At 41.4% G+C, this 25,526-nt stretch overlaps 1 protein-coding gene across 1 annotated transcript; it reads right to left on the bottom strand.

Moving 5' to 3' along the window:
* Window positions 1–1,611: 1,611 nt before the first annotated feature.
* PLEK (pleckstrin) lies at window positions 1,612–25,015 on the bottom strand. Its single transcript, XM_079792465.1, has 9 exons — window positions 24,925–25,015; window positions 14,833–14,988; window positions 14,394–14,575; window positions 12,720–12,811; window positions 11,951–12,135; window positions 10,162–10,266; window positions 5,649–5,732; window positions 4,752–4,821; window positions 1,612–3,387 (listed from the first exon to the last, which is right to left on the bottom strand). The coding sequence occupies exons 1-9, from the start codon at window positions 24,964–24,966 to the stop codon at window positions 3,251–3,253; spliced, it is 1,053 nt and encodes a 350-aa protein (XP_079648591.1). The 5' UTR covers window positions 24,967–25,015; the 3' UTR covers window positions 1,612–3,250.
* Between the last annotated feature and the right edge of the window lie 511 nt (window positions 25,016–25,526).

The raw sequence follows: 25,526 nt of genomic DNA, 5'->3' as shown, positions 1-25,526 counted from the left end.
TATTTCATTTAGTCCTAAGAAGAGCCCTATGAGGGGGCATTATTATTCTCATTTTAGGGGTAAAGAAGTCGATACTCTTAGATGGTGCAAATGCAGTAAGTCACAGACTGGGCATCCAAACACAGGTTCCAGGCTTTAAACCAGGGCATTTCCCACTGCATCAAACAACCTTCCCATAAACACTGTTCCCTTGAATCTTAACTAGGTAGCAAATATTGTATCATAAATACTCTCTACTCATTCTCCTTTTTCTCCTCCGCTAGGGTCTGAATTTTACCTTCCCTCTGCCCTGAAACTGAGCCAAAATCACTGAGAACTATCATTTCAAGTTGTTGGGTGTTTGTTTGTTTGTTTAAGCAAGCTTCTCCTTTCGTTCTCTTTGTCCCACCCTTTCCCCCTCTGATGACTCCTAATCAACTATACTCAGCTGTGAAACTCCTTATTCAGAGAACACAAAATGCAACCTGAAATCTTAAGGAATTCCTTTGGTGGTTTTCTTTGTACCCAAAGGCTGATGTGGGGTGGCAGCAGAAAGGGGCTCATTTATAATAAGCTCCCCCCAAATGCAAAGGAAATGATGCTGGTACTCTGTTTATCACTGGGAAACAGTTCGTCATTTTAATCTAAGCAAGTTCCTCGTCCTGCTTTTGAAAGTCATCCTCTGCTGGAAGACTTTAGTCGCTGTCCGTGTGTATGTGTCTGTGTGTGTCTACAAGAGACACTGAACATCTCTCCTTAAATCAGCACTGTCTTCTCCCTCTGTGTGTAAGATTCTCACCTCCCAATGCCCCTTCTATTTTTCCCCCACAGAGGTGTTAGATTTTTCGGATCGAATGCTTTATTTTTCTGTTAATCACATGATGCACTTTCTTAATAATTATTCTACATTTGATTATATTACAATTTATCCCACTCCCATCTAAGTTGGAATCCTGGGTAAATGCCAAGCAGCCTTTCTTTTTTGGTTTTGAATGTCCTTCAAATGAAAGTGACAGTTTGTATATTCCTTCATCCACATTACTGAGGGAAATGTCTGTCACTCTGGGGCTAGGACCCATGTGGATTTACCTATTATTAGCCTGAAGGCCTGGGCAGACTTCTTAGCCAAAAAGGTTCAGATATAACATCTATACCTAGACTCTAAATATCGACTTTGAAAAGTGACCCCTTCTTTCCACCAGGAAGAATTGCTGTGTGAGGAAGCCATGATAACAATCTGCATTCTCTATAGACCACTGTATCCAAATATGCAGATTGTGTAATGAAAATCCTAGGGCGCCAGTCACCTAGACTCCAGTCTGAATAGTGCCTTCTGGGGTTGAGCAGCTCAACCACACACAGCAGCCCTCCAATAGGAAACTTATTTTTCCCTGATATAAATAGTTTCTGCATCCTTAATAGCTAATGGCCATTTGTGGACTCTTGTTTGCCTGAACATTACAATCAAGGTCTCATAAATTAAAAATTAGTGAGTCAGGCTTATGGTTTATCTTTATTGCCCCCTATTTTTATTATTCCTAGAACAGACTGACTTTGTTTAAAATCATAGAGTCATCGAGATAACTTGAGTGATTATAAATGGTGTTGTCTTCAGTAAATGGAAGTGGGTTGTAGAAAGGAAAGTCGTTAATGGGAGGCAAAACATCAGAATTATCACATTCAAAAGACACTAAACACAGTCATATTTATTTGAAAACATAAAGTGGATTTCATATTAATAAATACTTTTAACACTGAATGTAGAAAAACTACTGTGCTTGTTCTAAGAAAACAGTTTACTACAGAATCAGAGGATAGGTAGACTTTTGCCCGTAGGCCATTGCTAAAACAATCTGGGACCAGGAATAGCCTCATGGATATTGTGTGAAATTGGGGGAGGGAAGAGAGTTGATACAATTAGGAAGAATTTTTTACTCTCCTTTCTTCACTGGGGCCTTAGAATTAAAAATCTGAAATTGGGAAATACATCTTCGCACACATCCCCGGTTTATCTCTCAGTTTTGGATTAGAATCACCAGTTAGTGGACACGAACAAAACTTGGAAACTGGTCCCCGATTTGAATCGAGGTCAGATTAGTCTGGTTGAAAGAGGGTCCTTGAGGCCCCTCGGAGGCCCAGCAGGAGCTGCTACAGCTTATGCTTAAAGCTCAGGCACAACCACAGTGTCATTCACCGGAGAACTGAAAGCACCAAACCATGTTGACGGCCACCTCCACCAGCTCTGTCCCTTCAGTGCTGTCTTTATATAAACCCATCACCCCGTCTGCCTGCCTGTGGTCCAGCCCCTGCACCCTGGAGCTGGGGTTGGGTTGGGGGCACACATTACCAGGTTGCTGTCCAGGCCTTGCACCCATGGAGAGAAACCGTTTAGGGAACCCATATGGTCACTTTTCTTCCTGCAAACACTCAAATGAAACAACCTCAAAGATTTGGAGTTCCCCATCCTAATGGTAATAAATGATAGAGAAATGCTCCCGAAAGGGACAAAGGTAGGCCCTCTCAGATCAGCCTGGAGTGGGAGTGGGAAACGCCTGCTCTGAGCGGCTGTAAGGCACGGAAAAGACCTCGGCTACTCCGAGCCTCCTTGGGTCTTTTTCACAGAAGACATAATAACCTTCTAGGCTCTAGTACGTGAACAAAGGCTTCACCCTGAAAGCCACCGCTGCACTGCTGGCTCTCAGGACGTTTCTGGGTAGAGGGAGGGAGGAAGAAAAGAGATCTTCTTCATTTTGATATATAATCTTGTGGCCAAGGGCAAGGGAAGGAAGTGGAAAAGAACAAATGCGGTTTATGCCTAGTCCTCTTAGTACAGATTGTTGGATTATAAAGGGAGAGTTGTTTCAGGTTCTGAAGGCCAAGACTTAGTCAAGAAGGGACAGCAGCTGGATGCCGGTGGGTATTAGAATCATGGGGCTTTGGGGTTTTAAGCTAGGGGGGACCTCAAGGCTTTCACTTCATTTTCCAGAAGAGGAACCAGGGGCCTGAGAGAGTAAGCTGTGTGCCAACTCCACATAGCTTGCTATACTGCTTGGGGGACACGAAGAGTAGCAGAGACTGCGGTGAGCCATCTGGTGGGGTGCAGGTGGACATTGCCTGGCATGTGGCTAGTTGCATGTAGAACCCCCGCAGATAAAAAGTTCCCATCCCTGGGCCCTTTCTTGTTGCTGTGTCTCCAGAAGTGAAGAGATCCTGGACCGAGCTTATTTGGGGGGTTCCCTCTGGAGGGTGATGAGGAGCTGCAGGTGTGTCCTCACTTCCCAGTCCGGGAGGCCACCTGGATGGCTTTGATCCACTCGGTGCGCTCCTTGGGGGTGGCCGCTTGCAAGAAATAATGAACTTCATCGGCTGTGATGATCTCAAAGAGATTCTCTTCTTCACTTTTCTTGGCTGGTGAAAGAAAACATGAATGACAGTGCCCATGGGCATCAGAAAGGCCACCTAGTTCACCCTCCTTCTGCAAGGAAGGAAATTCCAGTTTTCTGAGTGTTCTAAGAAAATCAAATATGTGGTTTTCAAGCTTACCATCATTGTATGATCATATATATTTATTGTATAACTATATATAGTATTTCTATAGACAGGTACATAGTATGATTGTGTGTGTGTATGTGTGTGTGTATGTGTGTGTGTGTGTGTGTGTGTGTGTGTGTGTTTAAGAAATAAGTTGAAACACTCAAGGAGAAACATTTTCTTTTACAAACTAAATTTCTCACTTTTGCATACAAGTAGTGAGTAACCTCTAACAGTGTCTAATGAATATTTCCTCTACTCATAATATAAATCAAGGGCTGACTCTAATACTTTTTAAAATTTATAAGTAATTAAGTAAGTAAATAAAGAAATAGATAGATTGCCAGGCCCACCACCAGTACCACGAAACTAGCCTGAACTTGTTTTTGTCAAGGGCTAAGTTAGAGTCTTTGCTGAAAGATTGGAGGCAGTAAACTGGCCAATTCTGTGATAAGGCTTAAAATCTCCACCTCAAAACTAAAGCAGAATTCTATGGGATGAAGGGACTAAGCAGGGGTAGTAAAAAAAAAAAAAAATCTAGGCTTTTGCAACTGTAGTGTTTTTCTGTCTATAACATCATAAACCCCAAAACAACCAGATAAAATCAAGGTTTGGATGTCTAAACCACACCTCCACAGTGATACCACCCATCCCCACACCTGAAAAGTCAATCTACACCAACATGCTTATTCCATGCGCCAAATCATAGACTTGTGATCTGGGCCCCCAAGGTCATCTGGTGCAAACCCCTCATTCTCAGAGGAAGAACTAAGACCCAGGTTAGTTAGGTGATTCACCCAAGGCCATGCTGCTAACCGGCTAGCACAGACCTAACTATAACCCAAGTACACCTTCCACACACTGCAAATGTTCTTTGGGTTGTGGGAGATTTCCTGGTGGGTAAAAGGCTCCCATTAAGCAATGTCATGGCTCAGTTACATGCATCAGGAGGTAACAAGTTTCTCCACTTAAGCCAGTTCTAATGTGAAGAATTTTTTCTCAGCATTGCTCAGAGATTTACCCAAGGCATCCACAAAATCTCTCCAACTCCCCAAGACCCACAGAGCCAGGGCAGCAGTTGGGAAAGAATAGCTCTTGGTTTCTGCCAGGTTTTTAAACAGAAATTCATTCATGCGTATGCCTGATTAATTGAATGATTGATAATTGTTGGCTCAGGATGCCCATGAGTGGAAAGGGAACCTAAGTAGATACACCGCTGTCAAACAAAAATTCATTCTTACCATCTGGGTTGCTCTCCACTGAGGTCACCACACAGCCTCGCAAATGAATTGCTCCCAGGGGATCTTCCCCCTAGAGGAGAGAGGAGTCCTTTGTTACGTTTCCAAAATACAGGGTATGGATATACCTTATCCTGTCGGTGCAAAGCCACACACTCATTCTCGTATAGATCAGGGCCCCACAAAATAGATAAGAGCAGAAGAAAATGAAAAGAAACCCCTCCCAAGTCCCCCACCCATCACCTCACCCAGGGAGGCGGGGTGAGGAGATACAAGTCAATCTTAGCTTCATATCTGGAGAAAGTGGGAGGGGAGGTGGAAAGGCTGAATCATCATGTCCCACAAGAGAACTGCATGTTTCCGGAGCTCTTTGGCCTCATGCAACTAACCCTCATGGGAGGGAATCGAAGAGGCTGGGGACCCAACCCAGATGGAGTTGTCTTTACACTTCAGAGTTGGCTCATTTCATTGAGGAAAAGCCCCCTTCTGAATACTCAACAGTCTAAGTGCCTACATTTAAACAATGCTTTCATCCACGTTGGCCTGGAAGAGAAACTAACACTTGTTTGCATATTAAACCAGGAACAAAGTGTTGAACTGGTTGAATCCCTCTGAAAATATTAAATTAGGGAAAATAAAACAAATTCTGTTGAGTTGACTAATAAATGACAATTTAGATATTTTCTTCCATCCCTGAGCTTATGCCTCAAAGCCTAAGATCTCAAATCTTTGCAAATAAGAGGAGGTAGAAAACCGCAGAGACAGGTGGCAGAAAAATACAAGTGGGAGGGCGAAGAGGGGAAGGGGATATCAGCAGAGCAGAAATGGGAGTGGAAAGCCCCCTGAGCAGATGCAGTGGAGGCTTCCAGTCGAACGGGTTTATTGGCCACAGAATCTCACCCCAGCTGGGTCATAGTAGTGCAGATATGCAGGGTCTTCTCTCAGAATGAACTTCCTCACTTTCCAGTTCTTCCTCCGATGCCCCTATATCCAGGATCAACATAAGAAAAGGAATGATGAGTTGTTGGCATCACTCTGTATATATAGCACCTGCAAAATAAATCTTGGCTGAATTGGAAAAAAAAAAAAAAGATGAAATACTAATTCTAGGAGAACCAGGCCCCAACCCAGATCTTTGTCAGAGAGTTAGCACGGTGGCCCATGAACAATTTGGATGTCATTAAACTATAGATTAAATTATTTCTAAGATTGCCTTCCAACTTGATATTATACAAAACAGTACTCTGTATGTGCAATGTACTATGTTAGGTAATGTGGGGGCTATAAAGAGATTTAATTTAAGACATGTCCCTTCTCTTCATAGAGTTTATAGTCCATGTGGGAAAATAAAATATCAAGTATCCAAATCAAATAGTTGGTATAGATAATGGATTTGAAAAAATTAAATGAGAGATGTGTAATTTGGGGTTTGGATGTCAAAGAAAGTCGTATGCCTATCCACGTGGCTGAGAAAAAGATAGGTGAGAAGACAATAGACAACAAAACAGCAGTAAGAGCAGTCAGACTAGAAGGCAAGGGTCATGAGGAACAATCAAGTCAAGGTTGGAAAAGTGGAAAGAGAATTAGTAAAAATAAAAGGTGGGGTTGTTGCTGAGTCAGAAGTAAAAAGATTACAATCACATTTTAGGAAGATCCATGTGGTGACAACATACAGGATGGACTAGCTGGTTAGATTAGAGATAAACCAGGGCAAGATAAGATAATAAGGTAAAAAGAAAGTCATTAAGAAATGATTACAATAATTCAGGCATAAAATTATCAGGGACTAACTAACATCAGGTAGCAGCAAAGGAAATGGGAAGGAATAGCTGCTGTGCCAGACGTGATGAGAAGGAAGAAGAGAACTTGGCCTTTTCCAATAGAATTAAACACTGACACTGTTTGAACTGTGGGTTTTGAGGGCAGAATTTGTGTCTTGTTTGTCTTTGGTCCTCCAATGCCCAGCACTGTGCCTAGCACAGGGGAGTGCTTCATGTCTATTGCCTTGAATTCCCAGTTATTTCAATTAACTTATAGCAGTTTATTAAAATGTCATGGTAAAACTGATTGCATGCTTTCCCACAGAAATTCAAATGACTTAAATAAATCAGAAGCCAAAAAAATATTAGATTAAAAGATATGGAGTTTCTATCTTGCCAATACGAAGAATGTTGTTCTCTAACACTCCACACATTGACAGGCACATAAATGAATTTTCCAATATTTTTTCATTGTATGCATATAGAAAGCAATGAAACATTTACAATTTTAGCAAACAGTGCCTCCTTTATAATTCCAGGTCAGAGGGGCTTAAAGGGGGCTTTCAAGAATGGGTCTAAGTTATTTGGCCAATTATTTGGTCAAGGAGCTCATTTCAAAAGAGTCTTTTACTTGCATGAAGGTTGAAGCCAGGAACTCTCTGAAGTCATATGGGAGAATACAGAATATTTCTATCTGCTACTTCACATTCAGAATGGCTTTTGCAAAGCATCAACTTCTAAAGTTCTTATGAATTTCAGCTCTTTGCCTTAATAGATGTTGCCCATAAGATGTGGACACTAAAGTTTCGGCCCACACCATTTTATCCTGATCTGTGTATGTGGCATATCCTCCTATGAAATAACTGGGTGAATACCAACTTCTCATGAGTCAATAGAAGAGGAAGGTAACAGGAAGATGTGAAATCAGCCAACCCTGGCCACCACCATAATCCCTTTAAGCCCTCACTGGCATCACAATGTGACAAGTTGAAGAGTTTGATGTTCTGTCTGAACATCTTTCATCTAATGAGCATTTCCTGAGGGATTTTAAGGAATGCAATGGGTGCCTAGGGCTTCCAAGAATTGTTGCTGATCTGTCAAAGTAATCTACTTATATTTTATTTAATTCATCCTACAAGTGTTTTTTGCCTATTATAGACCAAGAAGATACAAGAAAAACATACACGTATAACACATTATCCTTCCTCATCAAAGAATCTACATTGGTTGAGAAACCAGATATTTTATCCATTGTCACAACAGAATGAGTTATATTTTAAAATATTATATTGGATATAATCCAATTTCATTTGTCCTCAAATTTGTTACATTCCCCCAAGTAGAATTACTAGTATTTCCTCTGGGATGGGAGAAGTGGGGAGGAGAAGATGGGGAGGAAGGGGCCTGTCCTCCAGTTGGACACTGCTTCTTCACCATTTAAGGTGTGGAGCGCAGGTGTCCTTTTTCAAGATAAGTATTCTATGCAGCTAAATGGTGGCTAACTCCTAGCAGTAGACACAGGGTGGGTTAGTTTTTGTGCCACTTAAAAAGGACATTTTGAAAATTCCCTCAGATGACTCTGATATAAACCAGGGTTATAAACCACTGAACTAAGAGGTTGGAAACATTAAAGGGGGCTGTCAATTCAAATAGAAGAGGTTTTTGTTCTTTTCTCCACCTGCCTCCCAAAAATGAGAAGAAAGAATATTGTAAAAGAACAGAATTCCTGAATGCACATAGATTTCTGTTTTGTTTGTGTTTAAAGGAGGTTTATAAGGATGGTTATTTAAATAGTAGTGTTCTGATAATAGGATAAATTAGCTTTTGGGTAAAAGGCTAGCTCTGTGGTTTTCAGCCTGGCCACACACCAATGGGAGCTATAAAATCCAGAGACTCTAATCTAATTGGCCTGGCATGCAAGCTTAACAGGTCCCTGGAGGATTAGAGTGTGCATCAACTGGGCTGGCTAAGGCTAACCGGTAGCTATCAAAGGCCGAGTAAAGGAAGGCGAAGGAAAACATGGAACACGCCTACTCTGGTCCCCACTGTCTTCAACAGGCACTCAGGCACCCATTTCCGTCAGCCACTTTTTGACCATCCAGGGCCTGCATTGGGGTACTTATGCAGTCCAGCTCAGACTTCGTTCAGCCCTTTTCAATCCTCACGTTCAGTTTTCTCAGGGCTCCTCTCTAGACTAAGGCTTCTCAGGTCAACTAATTCAAGAACAGTCATTAGTGGCCGATAACAATACAGAATTATAGAAGGAATCAACAACATAAGAAAATAATGAAATCCCCTCCTAAGGAACTTTTGTCTTAATGGCCACCTCCCAGCACCTGTAATCAAAGAGCGAGGATTAAACTAAAGAGGAAGCCAGCAATGGGCAAACTGTCCATCTTCCCTACGTAAGGCTGGCTTTGCTCCTATGATTTTCCTTTAATTTAGTCACTGGCCACCCTGTCATAAAAGTCATTACAAGAGTCTGTGAAATCTTTCTAAATCCTTGCTGTACTATTTCTTAGGACCCTGATGTTAAGGTGGTTTACCACACTAATGCCCCACTCCCCCTAGTGAAACTCAGAATCCACATCTATACCTAATTTCAACTAGCTCAAATCCCTTCTTTGTAAAAGTAAATATATACTCAACATTGGTTCTCCCTTCTTTGCCCTGAAAGTTCAGGGTCCCATTGTGAGGTAAGTCAAATCGCTCAGTCCCACAGGGCCTATAGACGGTGCACAAAAATCTCCTTACGGCAACCAGATTCTCCCTGTTACACGCTGAGCAGTGCCTGTAAGACAGCTTACAGCACAACCAGAAGGGCAAAGCCTTGGCTTCATAAACCTTTTGCTTCTGTGACACCATGTGCTGGTATCAGTTGATTTCATCCTGATATTCCCATGTCTTCCTGTTGCTTCTGCCTCTACCAGGTGTTGGCCCTGGTTTTCTCACTTGACCCAGCCCTTAACCCTTGGCATCTCATGCCTTGGCACCTGGTAACTAACTACAGCTCTTCAGCTCACCTAGCCCTTGCCTCCCAGTCTAATGCTAGCCTATACCTGCGGACACTTGGGAACTGCACATGACTTCCCCCCAGGACTGAGTCCATGCCCTCTTGCTGGATTTGACCTTCGTCTGCTGCAGGATTGGCCTCAGGCATGCCCTGGATTTGGTTTCACTATGTCCTACCCACAGGCTGGAATGGCACTTACTTGCTCTCAAGCATATATGATGTTCCTCTCTGGGTGTGGCTTATTCCTGTTTCCTGGTTACTTTGGGGGGAAGTGGGGGAGGAGGGATAAGCAAATGGAAGTATTTTTAATATGAAATATCTGTCTTTTCCATGCCATCTCATAGCCAACTGATTTCTTCCAGCTAATTAAAAGATCAATCATTTTCTTGAAACATCTCTTTTTCCCATGATATTGATAAAAGAGTTTCCTTTTTGTGAGGTGCATCTTCTGCCCTGCCTGCTTCGGTCCTCCTGTCCTAATGCCTCTTTGATCATTTACCAAGCTATTTGTCCATCTCTCAGTCTGCTGGTTTCATTTACTGGTTGACTATCAGCCAAATGAAATAACGTTTGGTGGTTTAGAAAAGAAAAGAACCTGAGAAGAGGGAAAGGCTAAAAGGGAATAGTAGTGGCCACTCACCTGCTTCAGTAAACATCCTTGCTTGATAATGACCCCTCTGAATTCTTCTTTCAGAATTACATCATCATCACTGGAATTCTCTTCACAGAAGAACCCACTGTCTGGCTATTGGGAAAGGAAATAACAAGTTTATTTTACCAGTCTTAGGCATATTGCTATGTGTACCATCTTTATACACACACACACACACACACACACACACACACACTTCACTACTTCCAGCCACTGGGATAGACTCCTTCTCCTCCAGTGGTTCATATACCAACCTGAACTTTAAAGGCTGTCCTAGGATCTCAGAGGGAAGGCGACAGGGCGGGGGGGGGGGGGGGGGGGGGGCGGGGGGGAATCAACCAAAGACCTTGTATGCATATATGCATAACCCATGGACACAGACAATCGAGTGGTCAAGGCCTGGGGCAGAGGGCGGGGACAGGCTGGAGGAAGTCAATGGGGGGGGGGGGGGCGGAAAAGAGGACATATGTAATATTTTCAACAATAAAGATTTATTTTTAAAAATATATAAATAAATAAAATAAACAATAAAAAAATAAAGGCTGTCCTTGGTTATCTCATTTCCCCTCCCCCTTAACCTTGTTTCTAGATGCTCTTCCTCTCTTTCCACTCCTGCAATCTTGCTGATATCCTTTCATTTCCTTGGGTTCCCCATGCTATACATATTTTAAGTCTAGCTCAGCACATTTCTTCCTTCAAGGCCTTCCTTCTCTTCGGACCTCAAAGCCACATCCTAAAAAGCAGAGTTGGCTACTTTATAAGACATTGCACAACAAGATCTCCATTATGATCTCTGCCACTCAGCCCTCTTCTACTTTGAGAAGACCAAGAGCAGGGGCCCAGCCTCAGCCTCTGAAGCCAGCAGGGAACTGGGACTTGCTCAGCCATAAGCAAGCAATGAATCATACAGAGAAAGAGGAGCCACTTTTTAAACCTTCAATGGGGAGGACTTAAGAAGTTCTAGCCCAATACCCTGGACTCAGTAACACATTAAACAGGAAATAAGGCTGGCCTGGACTTTGTGGCTGGATATTTTTAGAATACCACATTTAAATGGCTATAAGCAGCCAAATTAGAGGTCTTAAAAATATGTATACTGACAGCGGAACTTCCCCCAAAGTGAAATGAAACTCTCTCTGGGACATTCCCATCATTTTTGTAAAAGGCTCTTAAGTAGCTTCCTAACTTCTGGGCTCTGACCCCAAATAGAAACAAAACTGCCAAAACTCCCCTAGAAATTCACTGTTGCAGGATTTCTCACGTGGCCCAGGTTTAGGTCCACATTGTGTAATATCATGTGTTTCCTCATCTGTGGTAAGCAAGCCATGGGAACACAAGATGATTGGGGGAGGGAATGCAATACATACATTTTGCATGAAATTGAATATTTTCATGTATATTTGGGAAAAAATACAATCAGCATTATGTGATTTTATAGATCTCCTCTTGAAAGGCAGCTCCATGCAGGCTGCAATTTTTTTTAATTGCTATACCTTCTTTGTTTTTATAAATGAATTATTACTTAGAATAAGAATGGATGTAAAGCTTTAAAAGTCCTTTTAAAGAAAACTGCTCAAGTAAACAATATTTTCCTTTAAACTGATTCACTTGGATGTGGCAGGCATTGAGCTGCAAGACAGCTGTCAAGTCAAAAACAGCTAACAACTCTGGGTAGAGGGCTGGGCCTCTCTTTCACATATGTGGGTGGCCCAGCCTCGAATCTGCCCAGAGCAGTCTCCATTACAGAAAGAGTAGTTAAGTAGCTTCTCTCACTTACAAAGTAGTAGAAGGCATCAGGGTTGTCCAGGAAAGGGTTTTCAGCAGTCCCATCCACTGCATTCTTGGACAGGTCTCCAGCAGGCTGCAGGTACCCTTCGTTGAGCAGTGAGGAGGCGATCATGAGGCCTTCCTGGCGATTCCGAACAGACTTGTTGGAAAGCAGCCAGTCAATGACACAGTTACCTGGATGGGACCATCAGAGGGAAGGTTAACTCTCCTAATCAAAGAACAAACCACTGACCGTCACCTCTGGAAAGCCCCAGAGCACCCACGTGTCTGACTTGTCTCATCTTGCCGGTTATTCCAGGAAGGAAAAACAATATCAGTGGGATAGATACCCGGAAACAAAAGGAACTATGTGAAGGGTTTTGTTTTGTTTTTCTTTTCTTAAATCTACAAGTTCTTTAAGAAGCAATGTATCATTAAAGAAATAGTTCTTTACCCACTCGCACTTAAGTCTTATATATCTTGATTCCTGTCTATTCTTTTATTCAACTCTGAGTCTATTTTAACATAATGCCATTTATTAGGAGAAAAATGACTCTTTGATTGATATAGCTGGCATTTCCAAAACAATATCTTGGACAACAAAGTTCTTTTCTACCCTTCATTTTATGTCCATGCTGGAGAAGTTCAATTCTCATGTTCACCAGTCATCCTCCTATGACCCCAGCCTGCTACACACGCCCCACCCACACATAAGGCTGAGCGGGAACTCCATATTGCCTTCTCCAGCTGCCCCATTTCAGACTTGCAAGACCTTTTACCTGTGAAGCAGTGATTAAAAATCTTCTTGTCTTTCTCCAGGTTCAGCTCTTTTATTCCTTTTTCCGCATCTTTCATGGACAAATACAGAGCCCTGCACAGAGATGAAAACAGACTGATGAGTGGGGAGCATTTCAGAATGGCAAGTTCTCACAGGGACTTTGAGGGGATGGCCAAGAGCACAAGCTTCTCCCCTCCCAGGTGGCCCCTGTGCCTAATCTCCCCACCAGAACACAAATAGTTAAAGGACAGAGCTGATATTTGCATAATTCTGTGTCTGGCATGGCATTCAACAGAATGCAGTAGGGAGGTAATTATTAGTTCTTAAATTCATTAAGCTCTTTGTTGATTTAAGTCCCAATGCCTGAGAGAGAAAGTTAGGTGGCAAGGATTAAGGTTCTCAGGGCCAGTTTTCCAGAAACACGCATCTTCAAGGTCCCTTGATTTTCACATCCCAGTCCTTCAAGTGTCGTTAAGAGACCATCTAGTCTAGACATTGCCTCCAAGAAAGCGAATGTTTTAGCCAAGCTTATCTCTTATTCTAAAATTATGAGACAAGGCAAAATAGTAAGTTCTCATTTTTGTCCTTAAAGTAATAAACTCAAGATAGCCTTATAAGAGAAACTGCCAGCAAGTAACCAGAAAGCCTTTCATGTATCATGTGGTTCCATATAGCAGAAACACCATTCCCACTTAGCTCTGACAGCCATGGCCAGAAATGTCACTTGATGCCCCCAGCCAGCAGCTGCACTAGACCAGGAGCCTGCTCTTGGGTCTTTACCCAAAAGCTTTGCTGGTGAGAGAAGATTCTAAGTCTCCTCAAGCTCATTGTACAAACTTAATTAAACTCCTGTGACATGCCAAGTCCTGTGTTAGGCTGCTGAAACAGTTTGTCTTTGGTCCCTCTCAGGGACAACCACATTGTGTAAACAGAACCCTTCTTAAACATTTTTAGCAGCCAACATGGAATTCTTTCTGGCTTAGCTCCTGTTTCAGGTTATACTCGACATAAATGCAAAACTATCAGGAAGCAATGATTCTTCTAGAAAATAAAGGCTCATGTGATAGCGGGAGATAGGAAACATGCAGGAAGGAAGGAGCCCTGTTCTTGTCAGGGGCTTAATTTTCCTGTGAGCCTCTAACAACCTTTAGATAACAACTATCTCCTGCAATTCCAAGCCAGCCAACGTCATAGGACATTAAACCAGGCCAGGGTTTCTGCCCAGGCTGGGTGTTCACCTTAGCTGGTCCTTGCTGACAGTATGAATGTATACACTTGAACTCAAGACCTTGCATACTTGGATGCAGACCCCCTGCCTTTTCCTCCCTACCTAGAGATCCTGGAGCATTCTTTAAAGACTAGCTTATTATGGCTACTTCATAAATGCAATAAGTTCTCTCTCTGTGTCTCTCTTTATCTCTTTGGATCTCTTTCTCTGCCAAGGTTTTCCAAAATGAGGGAATGTATATTCCAGTAGCTTCCTCTCCTCAGCTGCTAGGCCTTGCAGAAGCCATGATCACTCCTTCAGATCCAGGTAAACATCTTAGTACACCTAGAGCCAGTATCGATGTGAAAGGGTGAGTACAGCCTTCAGAGGTGACCAAAGCAAGCCCTGGAACATCTCCTCAAAGGGGAAAAAAACAAGGGGTAGAAGGAAGCAAACACAGAAAATCACCCTAAGTCAACGGTTTCCGGCAGTCGAATAGATCTCCTGGTGGATTTCCTCGCAAACTTCTGGCCTCCTTCAATGCACTTAATGGCCTTCTTGATGTCTCGAACCCAGCCATCTCTCTCTTCCAGGAAGGCTGCCTGGAAGAAGTTGTCCTGCTGTTTGGTTGTAGTGATCTTAAACACAAACTAAAAATAAAAATACATGCCATAAGGAATCATTCTTTTCGAGGGGCTGAGGTCCCTTAATGAAGCACAGCAGTTGAGCCAACCCTGTCCTGGAAGTACTTGGCCAAGAGAGACCCAAACGCCCAGGGTGGATAGTGGAATGCAGGTGGTGGTGAGGGAGCTAGTCCAGGGGGGAACCAATCATACTGTAGGCTATGCACAGACTCAAAGGTCAGTGTCTGACCAACCATTCATTGCGGCTATTCATGTCAACTCACCATCCTTTTGCCGAAGTCCTGACAGGGACTAGTCAGAGTGCTTCCTTTCAGGGGAATCATTCCTTTGGGACTGTTGTCACTTTTCTTCTTATAGAATTCAATTCCATCTTCTAACAATACAACCCACATGGGTTTCCAGGTGTTGAACATACTCCCCTGTAATGACAACAAAAAGTCATGTAACAATATTTCTTGAAATTGTTCTATAGATGAGGTAGGACTTGGTAAATAGCCTACTGTTGACCAGTGTGGACTCAGGTGACCCACATTGGTGTGACCAGGGTGCTAGGCAAGCAGCCTTCAAGGGAGAAGGGACTGCCATTCTTCTGGAACTTTAAAAAAATATTTTTAAGATAAACTGTATGCATGTCTATAGTCAGCCATAAGCCTCTCATGGGTCATTACCAAGGGTATATGGGATGGATCTCTACTCTTCTTGTGCATTTCAGGCTGGCTTTCTGCTCCCACCCCTGCTCATTGTGTTCAGTTCAACTCAGAGATGGCAAATAGATTCTATCTCAAGTGCCAAGGCAGACTGAATAGTAGCCGATGCCTGAGTCTGGACTCATGGGGAAAGTGACATGACCCAACAGCTGTGTGTTTCTCAGGTGTGGAGGCCATGAAGGTGGCGTGCTAGCTGCAGTTTCTTCCATCCTGTGGTCTAAGATTTTATCTGAATGTGGATGTCAAGAAGAAACTCATACAGCAGCCTTGCATTCAGGATGGCTAAGTTGTATGAAAATCCCTTGCAAAAATGGTCTGTAATGCCAGAGTGTTACTGTCCATGCTTTTAGGAAAATCCTTATTGGAAAAGTTTTCAGTTTGGGCTAATGTCAACTGTCCCTGTAGCAGTACATTAACTGTTCTGACTAAATCAAAGAAGTCTCTCTTTCTTGTCTATATTTTGGGAGAGTTTGGGAAAATAAGGTTCTTTGCCTCTCACCATTGGACCCATGAGGTCACCCTGTCATGACTTCCACAAAATAGAATTATCATCCAGTTCCCAGAAGACCCTGCGGCTTATCTTAAAATGCAAAGAGCCTCTATATCAAGGTCAGTTGCCCAAAAGGAAGTCTATTTATGCAAAAAGGTTAAGTACTTGTGGGACTATCATTTTGCTTGTCCAAGTGTTTCCTTTATTTAGTTACTAAAAAAACTTTTAAAATTAGAACCCACTATCTCTTTGTTGCACAGGCAGAATGACTATCCATACTAACACTAGACTGTTTTTCTTTCTTAAAAAATGGGCAAGGTCAGACACTGCAAACACAGGAAGTAATTTCAGTTAAATGCCTTCCTATTTTGCATCTATCTGAGAGAAACTTATATCCAGAATATAAAGAGTTCCTGCAAACCAATAAGAAAAATAAAATCTACTTTTTAAATGGGAAAAAGACTGGAAGAGGCATTTCACTAAAGAATTTATCCCACCCAGCTCAGTGGTTGAGTGTCAGCCTATGAACCAGGAGATCATGGTTCAATTCCTGGGGAGGGCATTTGCCCGGGTTGCAGGCTTGATCCCTAGTAGGGGGCATGCAGGAGGCATCATTGATGTCTTTATCTCTCTTTCTCTACATCCCCCCCCCCCTTCATCTCTGAAATCAATAATATATATATATATTTTTTTAAAAGAGGTTATCTGGTGGGGGAGGCAATGGGGGAGTAAGGGCACATATGTAATACCTTAATCAATAAAGAAAAAAAATTAAAATATAAATTAAATTTTAAAAAAGAGGTTATCAAAAAAGTATCTGAAAGGTTGTTTAACATCATTATTCACCAGGAAAATGCAGATTAAAAGCACAGTGAGATACCTCTACACACCATTAGAATATCTAACATTTACAAAAATTAAGAAGAGCAAGACTTGGCAAGGATGGTAACTGTAATCCCCATATGTGGTGGGCAGGAGTGCAAAATGGCACATCAAACTGGAAAAGAATGTCCTAATTCTTAGGAGATATATGTTGAAATACTGAGGAGTGAAGTAGCATGATGTCCGAAGCTTATTCTCATGAAATCTGTGTGCATACTTATATAGAAATACAGAGATATGAGAGAGAAAGCAAGTGCGGACATGTGTTAACAATTGATAAATCAAGGTAAATAGTATACAGGTAGTCGTACTCATTTTCTCATTTCTCTGTGGGTTTGACATTTTTCAAAATAATTGGGGAAAAATAATAAATAAATGAACAACACAGGACACTACTATATATTAAAATCTAGGCTATACTTTCAGGGAAACATAGAAACAGGTCTATAAAATACTGAAAATAATAAAAGCGATACAGAGCTAAGAGCAAAATGTTGGACTAAATGACTATGAATACCTTTCAAGTCTAAAATTGTGTATTCTACCTCAGGCCCCTCAAAGATGAGTAACTGCCACAATCACTCAGCAGTTTTGACCTTAGTATTGGGACAAATTGGGAGAGGTCAGCCCGCACTGCATTCCTCCTGTAGGCAATTAAGGTAAAGCTACTCCTAATTCAAATGTAGCCTTAGGGGTCTGTCAGCTCTCAGAGCAGGATGTGTCATTTGGGATTCAGGGCCATTATGCACATTGAGAAGGCTGATCCTCTGTAAAACAAGAGAAACGAGGCCAGCCCCGCAGAGTGGAAACTTTCTTCCAGGCTTGGTATGGGTTAGCTGGGTTAGGATGATGGAATTACGGGGGATCTCTCTTCTAGCCATTGCTACAGCCACCAGCTTCTCACTGCAGTAAACTGACAGCACCTCCTCCCCACTACAACTGTACTTACCCCTTCCTGTTCCCAACCCTCTTGGCACTCACCCAAGAGCAAACCTGGAAGTGTGATCCTGGAATGTCCAGGGCACATTACACCTGGCCAGTACATGTGGAACTGGAACTAGAATCCAGGTCTCTTCATTCTCAATTTTATGCTCTTTCTACTTCCCCTCAGATGCCATCTTTATTTTGGTTCCTATGTACCTTTGAGTAATTCTGAAATCTAAATCAATTTTTTCAGGCTGCTTAGCTAGTTATACATATGATCTCATAAAATCATGATTATAGTTTTATATAATCATAAAATATAATACATTTTAATAATAATAATATATATATAGCATATGTCTGAAGTATTGAGGGGTGAGGTATTGTTTGTATTTTTCTGTAATGCCTTTTTTCATTATAGAAGAAAACCTATTCAATGTACAATGGGTGGGTTTTAGATGCCGAATCAGGTTTATTAAAGTTTCCCAGTGAACAGCTGTTGATCATCATGGGACTGGTATAATTTAGTGCTCAAGAGTCTGCTATTGCATAACGCCAAAAGAAGAAATCTCAAAGGACGAGATATTTGACTGTATATTTTTTAAAAAATGAACTTCTGTACATTAAAAATGCAGCAAAATAAAATATGGATATTTGTAATATATCATATAATTAAAAGTTAACATATGTTTTTAAGAATTCCTTAGAATCATTAAAAATGTATAGAAGCACTCCTTAAATGAGAAAACAATGTAAATAGACCATTCTCAAGAGAAGAAATACTCAGGCTCAATAGACATAAAAATGTACTGCTTCAATAGTATTCAAAGAGACAAAAATAAGATATAATTCTGTTCATTGATAAGATTTTTTTAAAGATTTATAAAATATATTGGTAAAGATTTGGGGAACTGGGCATGAAAAGACAAAAAGGAGCATTATGAGCAGCAGTTTGATGTGGACTATTTTTTTAAAAGCCTAAAAAAATAATAATATTAAATTTTAAAAAGCCTAAAGTGCCCTGGCTGGTTTGGCTCAGTGGATAGAGTATCGGCCTGCGGACTGAAGGATCCCGAGTTCAATTCCACCCAAGGGCACATGCCCAGGTCGTGGGCTCGATCCCCAGTGTGGGGTGTGCAGGAGGAAGCTGATCAATGATTCTCTCTCATCATTGATGTTTCTATCTCTCTTTCCCTCCCCTTTCCTCTCTGAAATCAATAAAGATATATATATAAAGCCTGAAGTCATTGTAGGCCATATAGAAGCATAAGATCTAAAGTGAGGACAGTAATATTCTGACTTTAAGTGGCGCATAACCAGTAGGTGACCACGGCTCTGGAGCTGGGTGGTCCAGGCTCAAATCCCAGTTCTGCCACTGGGTTCTTGAGCAAGTTCTTATACCTCATTTTCTATATCTGGCAAAGGGGGACAATGTTACTATCTATTTTTCAGCCTTATTGGGAGATTAAATAAAACAATTCATGTAGATTGCCAATGGCAGTATCTAGAACATAGTAAGCACTCAATAAGTAGTACCTATGTCCTAGGACTCTGTGCTTATCAGGTGCACCTGGAGAATGACCTTGCGTTTAGGAAACCTCAAGGCTGCAGGTAAACCAGAGCCTGTTCAAAAGAGAGTGACAGGATGGCATCTCTTTTGGGAAATTGTTGAAGAAACTGGGTAGGTTTTAGCCCAAAAAGGAACAAGCAGAACTGACGAGGACTGACTTCAAAGGTGTCAAACATTGTCATAGATCATGGAGGTTTCAGAAAAAAAAACAGTTTACGCATAACTTAAGAGAGAAAGTTAAATTAGTGAGTTCTCTGACACAAGAGGCATTCAAGCATGCTTGGTAACAGAATGGTAAAAGAAATGCGGCCTCATGTGGAAAATTCAGTTAAAAGTTACTTTAATACTTAATACTCCTTTCAACCCTCACATTCTACACATCTATTCCAAACAGGCTGTTATCCTTACTATCCCTGTGGATATTCTCAATTTCAAGATATCCCTTTGGGTCTCTCCTACAGGCCAAAAATAAATAAAGTTTTAAAACATATTTAACATGATCGTCTAAAAATGAATGCCCCATTGGAAAATTTTTCATAAAAGTTACTGTAATATGGACCCCTGATTCCTTGGTTTCTATGATTTAGACAAGTTTCTTTCTCTAAGACATGTTCATTCAACAAATAATGATAGAGCAACTCCTGTGCTTAGACACTGGCCTGGGTGTTGGGGTGGAAAAATGAGTAAGACACAGTCTCTGCTCTTAAATGACTCACCATCTAACAGTGGGGGAGAATGACCTTGAATGACACCTCCAGTTCAATGTGAAGGATGCAGAGTATGAGCAGCGTCACTGAAAAAAGCCACGACTCACTGCTGTGGGTTGGGGCAACTTTATTATGTTGTTTAGAACCCCTCCCAAGTCACTTCCCACGAAGTGAGGACACCTCCTTTGACTTCTCCTTTCCCTCAAACTTCTCTTTTCATATGTTGACGTATAGCTGGAATTCAAGGAAAATTACCTTATGCTCAAAACTACGTGTGTAACTAAAGCAGAACTGTGAGTTGGCATGACCTATTCTCCCACACTCGTGGGCGTGTTGCTTTAAGTTGGTGTTGCATCAAATTACATCCTTATTTCTGCTGCATTGTAAATTGTATCTTCTGGTTTTCCAACCTGATCCATGAAATCACTTGTATAAAATCCCAGATAAATGGTTGTTTTGTGCCTATTTAAATTATCTGAAGGCAAGGAAACCAATCTATTCCACAATATGTTTTTTTAATATATTTTACTAAATTTTTTACAGAGATAAAGGGAGAGGGATAGAGAGTTAGAAGCATCGATGAGAGAGAAACATCGATCAGCTGCCTCCTGCACACCCCCTACTGGGTATGTGCCCACAACCAAGGTACATGCCCTTGACCAGAATCGAACCTGGGACCCTTGAGTCCGCAGGCCAACGCTCTATCCACTGAGCCAAACCAGTTAGGGCCCTAATATGTTTTTTACATTAATAAAATCTTCCAGGTTGGACAATTTCTCAATAAAATCATACTGGGTAAGCAATAGAGAAATGGTACCGAGTGCTTAACAGCATGATTTCTGTCTTAGGAATTTGAGTTCAAATTTGAAGACAGTCCTCATAGGCAAGTTACTTAATATTTCCAAACATTAGTCTCCTCACCTGTAAAATAAAAGTAATATTGTACTACTCCCCACTGTTGTAAAGATTAAATGGGGTGTACTTAAAGGGCTTGGTACTGTGGCTATCTTGTAGCAGGTGCTCAAAAGTGGTTAGCAGATAGGCAAATAGGATTACACAGTTTTGTAGGCAATTCTGTGAAATCATTCTGGCATAAGGTTATCCTGGGTACCAGCCATCACGACAACAGCGCTTTGAAATCTAAACCACTGCAATCCAAGCCCAAGAGGGCTGCCTGTAACACGATTAGGCACAGCTCTCTGTGACCCTGAGGCCACACTGCTGGGTTCCAGTCCAGCTATGCCACTTAATAGCTGTGTGACCTTGGGCAAGCCTCTTTGCTTCTCTGTGCCTTAGTTTCATCGTCTGTCAAGAAGACTAACAGTTGTAGCCACTTTGTAAGGTTGTTATAACTATTAAGTGCATTGATGCTTTAAATCTGTCCCTGCTGCAAGGTAAGCACCACTTCTATTAGTTATTAAGATGATGGGAATCAATGGGTACAAATCACTGGAAACTATTTCATGGTATTGTGTCCAGAAGACAACGTAGCTGTGAGAAAAAAAGTCCTAGACCAACACCCCTGACTCCTATTCTCTCTTTTACCCCCGGCTTTCCTCCTTCAACCACACCTCTCGCAGGGCCTTTTCTTTCCTGTCCAACCCACTTGTCCTTGGGAACCCCAACTCCTGTGCTTTCTCCCAGCCTAAAAGGCCACCCAAGTCTCTAAGCTTACAATCTGGATCAGTTCTGCTACATGCAGTGCCCGTTGGATTGATTGTCAAACAATCAACAACAGTTTGCTCCATAAACGCCTAGGAATGAGGTTGGTTTGGGATGTGACTTGGTAGAGCCCAATTCGTAACCTGCTCCTTTCTCTTTTTTAAAGCTGTGCTTATGCACATGAGCATAACCTGCTCCACATGCCCCACCCCACACATAAGGCGGAGCGGGAATTCTATATCGCTTTCCCCAGCTGCCCCATTTCAGACTTGCAAGGCCTTTTACCTGTGAAGCTTCAGTTTTCTCATCTGTAAGTTGCGGGTAAGGACACTATTGTATAGGGTGGTTAGGATTGAATGAGATCTTGTTCATAGAACAACTGACTGCTACATGGTAGTGAAGGGGATCAAAGTTTTGCCACCCTGAAGCTGCCTTTTTGGGATATTGATTTTGAGATGGTTATTGAGAAATAAAAGACTCAGAAAGAAAGTCAAGCCCTCCCTACTATCCTTTCCAAGAGGTTCAGCTAGAAAAACCTACTCCAGGAAGGGAATCTTAGGATACTGCCTTAACCAAATTTGAATTAAGTATGGTAAATAGGAAGGCTTCAGGCTGGTACCCCTTAGCTTAGATACCCAGTGTCCCATTGTTCGCCTGCCACGTATATTGTGCTCTTCCTCAAGTACCTGTGAATTGCCAATCTCACTTCTGAAATCTAAGACCAGATCTCCCACTCCTTTTCTGCTTTGTCAAAAATGTCATATATACCCAACGTCCACTCACTATCTAAGGAATTTTCATGCTTATGTGAATTCCCATGCACATGCATTAAAATTTGATTTTCTCCTGTTAATCTGTCTCTGTTGATTTGGTTATTAACTTAAAGAGTAAGAGGAAAAAGTATTCATTGTTTTTAGGCCCCATAGTAGCTTCTAAGTATTTTTGTGTTTGTTTGTTTGGTTTTCAGTGACAAGATTCTGAGGTAAGGAAATCCAGGTCTTATATAGAATGAAAAAGTTGCAAAATGACAGAATTATGTATTTTCCTTCCTTTACGTAACCACCATCTCTATTTAAAGATCTTAGCTGACGCAAAGGAGGAAACCTGAATTGTGAAATGTGGCAAGTTTCCTTGCACAAAAGAAAAGCAGAAACATTCTATTGATTACCGATCCCAAGATTTCTGACTTGACAAAATCCTTGCACCAGTTTTCCTAGTGTTGTAGCTTTTTACCCCAAACATCTCTATCTCCAATAAAGTTATTTCATAAAAGAAGAATAAGGAGAAAGATATTTTTATTACCACCTAGGAATCTGAAACTGCATGAGTAAAAAAAAAAAAGTGCCTGGAGGGAGTTTCATACATTATTGCCTGTCATGCTTTAATGTGAAAAACTATAGTCAAGGATTTGCACAGCCTTGCCAGAGAAAGATTTTCTTGGCCCTTGCTTCACTATTAACTTGGCAAACAAGCCAGAAATCAGTACATATCCCATGATATATAATATATATATCAGCACCTTCCCAGGAAATTCTGGCTTCAGCTGTAGTTCTGCAGCCAACAAGAGAATATTTCTGAAGCAAGCATTTCTTAAAAATGACAAATTAGGGAATCTTAATACATTACAACACAGAGTCTTCAAAAGGTCCCAGAGAAAAATGCAAAAATTACTGAAGATGTAAATATCGATATGAAATTTCACTATTTTTCTTTCTTGTTACATTTTCTAGATTGCCTTTTACAGGCCATGATCTGAAAAAATTAAAAATTATGTACTTATTAACTTAAGTCCATAACCCTAACTCTATCATTCCCATTTTCTAATTTAGCAAACTCACTTACTAAATATTTAGTCTTCTTTTTTTTGTAATTTATAGAGTTTAAAATATGAAAATACACACTCAAAACAGTTTTTATTACAAGATGTTTAAGTTATTTTTGAACAAAAAAAAACTGTGCAGAAAATGTTTCCATTTACCCGCTCATCTCAGGATACTAACCAAAGCAATCATGAAAGAAGTAAGTCAACATTAATTATTTTTGGTTCTCACAAAGAGTATTGGTGCCTATTGCAAAGAATCTACATACACCTTTGTGTACATATGTGTGTCTTTTCCAAAGGATGTTTCAAAATATGGCCAGCTAGAGAAAATACAAACTGAGCATTTATGTAGTCTCCCTCATCCACTCATACCTCTCACTACCATAGATGCATTACAAATCCTAGCTTAGATTAAGTTTACTTTAAGAAAATCCTTGTGTACTGGACTGAGCTCAGGGCCACAAATCAGAATCTCAGGTCTCAAAAGAGTGGGTTTCTGGCCCCAACTCTGTCACAGCCATGTGACCTTGGGCAGTCACCAGCTTCCGGGTCTCAATTTCCTCTTCTGTTAATGAGGGAATGAGGCCCGATTATCTAGGGTTCCTTCCAGCTTTAAATTAAAAGAGAATCAGGCAGCAATGTGTCCTGTTTAACCTCCTTGTAAGTAGAACCTTTTGGCTAAAATGTTAAACCAACAAACAACATTCCATTAAAAAGCTGGGCATCTGAAGGAACGTATTGAATTCAGCTCATTTCCGACAGGCTTAGCTCACTTGGAACAGTGTGAGTGTACTTATTTATATGGGTATTGCCCACAGGATGCTAATAAGCCCTGAGTGTGAACTCAACATCCTGGAGAGTGTCACAGTGACATGGCATACGCTCACCAGCAGAAGAAAAACCAACAGTACTAACAAAATTCAAGTTCCTGATGCCACACCAGGGAGACTAAGCATTGTTGAGTGCACTTGTGTCCTTACTTTCCAATCTTTAAAACGGTGCTCTACCTACCACTTTAATGGCACGTTATATACATTCACTAAGAATTGTGAATGATGTCAGGCCAATAAAAAAAGATAGAGTTTTAATGTACCAATTCTAAGAAGAAAGCCCAAGTAATAAACTACAACTGGAGTATTATTATATCAGCTCATCTTTAACCATTTTCTGTTCTCTCTCCTCAAAAAAAAATAAAATAAAAAGGAGGGGAATTGGAATTTAAATAACAACTGAATAGTGTCTCCAAATAACCTCTACAGCAAAAGAGTTTGAGTCATAACAGGCATATGTGGCTCTTGAAAAGAGCCTCAGACCTTTGCCTTCCAGACCCTGGAGCCTGGAGTTCTCAGTCCCACGAGATCAAGCTCTGCTCACACTGGTGCTGGCTAAGTTCACCTTTAAGGACCAGAACGAAGTGGAACCTGTACTGGTTTCCTCCTGAACATTTACCTGCTGCGATGCTCTCCTAGTTCAACCCAATAGGTTCAGCATTCAACATTTCTAAAATGAGTGCACAGAGAGTGCAGACTGGACCCTAGTCCTCCCAACCCTCTCTCCAGTGACACCCTGGTAGGTGGCACTTCTTGCTTACCTTTTTCACCAGGTAGCCCTCCCTGATCCGCTTTGGTTCCATGCTGGATGGACAGACGGCTGGGTCCACTCTCAGACAAGTCCTCTCAGACGCTCAACCTCCTCTGAGAGCGGAGGCACTTGTGGGCTGCTTTTCTATAGTGAGGTCCCTTTCACAATTTCCCGTTGGCTGGCGATCGCATGATCACATCCTCTTCCCCTCACTGGGGTGGAAGATCAGAATAAGGAACTGCAGAGAGAAACAACCCCTTCTGTGCTAATGCTGGAGACTGTTAAACGTACAGCTGTAAATTTGTACTACCATAAGGAAAACCATTCTCCTAAATAGAAGAAAAATGGTCCAAAGAAGAGGAAAAATGAACAAGAAAACCTTCTTAGTAGAAATAGTCCTGGCTTTGAAATGATTCTTGAGATCCTAGAAATGCTTAATAAAAACTCCAAGAAATGTACAACCAACAGGTTAGCATAACAAAGGTAGCTACTATTAAATGAATGCCCACTTCTATGCCAAGTACTCTACCAGCTATTTTTCAGCCAGCCTCATTTATTGTGGTCCTTACAAGAAATCCACAGGGGGAAGATTACTATTGTCTCTATCTGAGA

This window comes from Cnephaeus nilssonii (assembly GCF_951640355.1).
Source record: "Cnephaeus nilssonii genome assembly, chromosome: 15".
Taxonomy (NCBI): Eukaryota; Metazoa; Chordata; class Mammalia; order Chiroptera; family Vespertilionidae; genus Cnephaeus; species Cnephaeus nilssonii.
The sequence above is the reverse complement of the archived record's forward strand: the minus strand, read 5'-3'. Positions and strand labels throughout refer to the sequence as shown.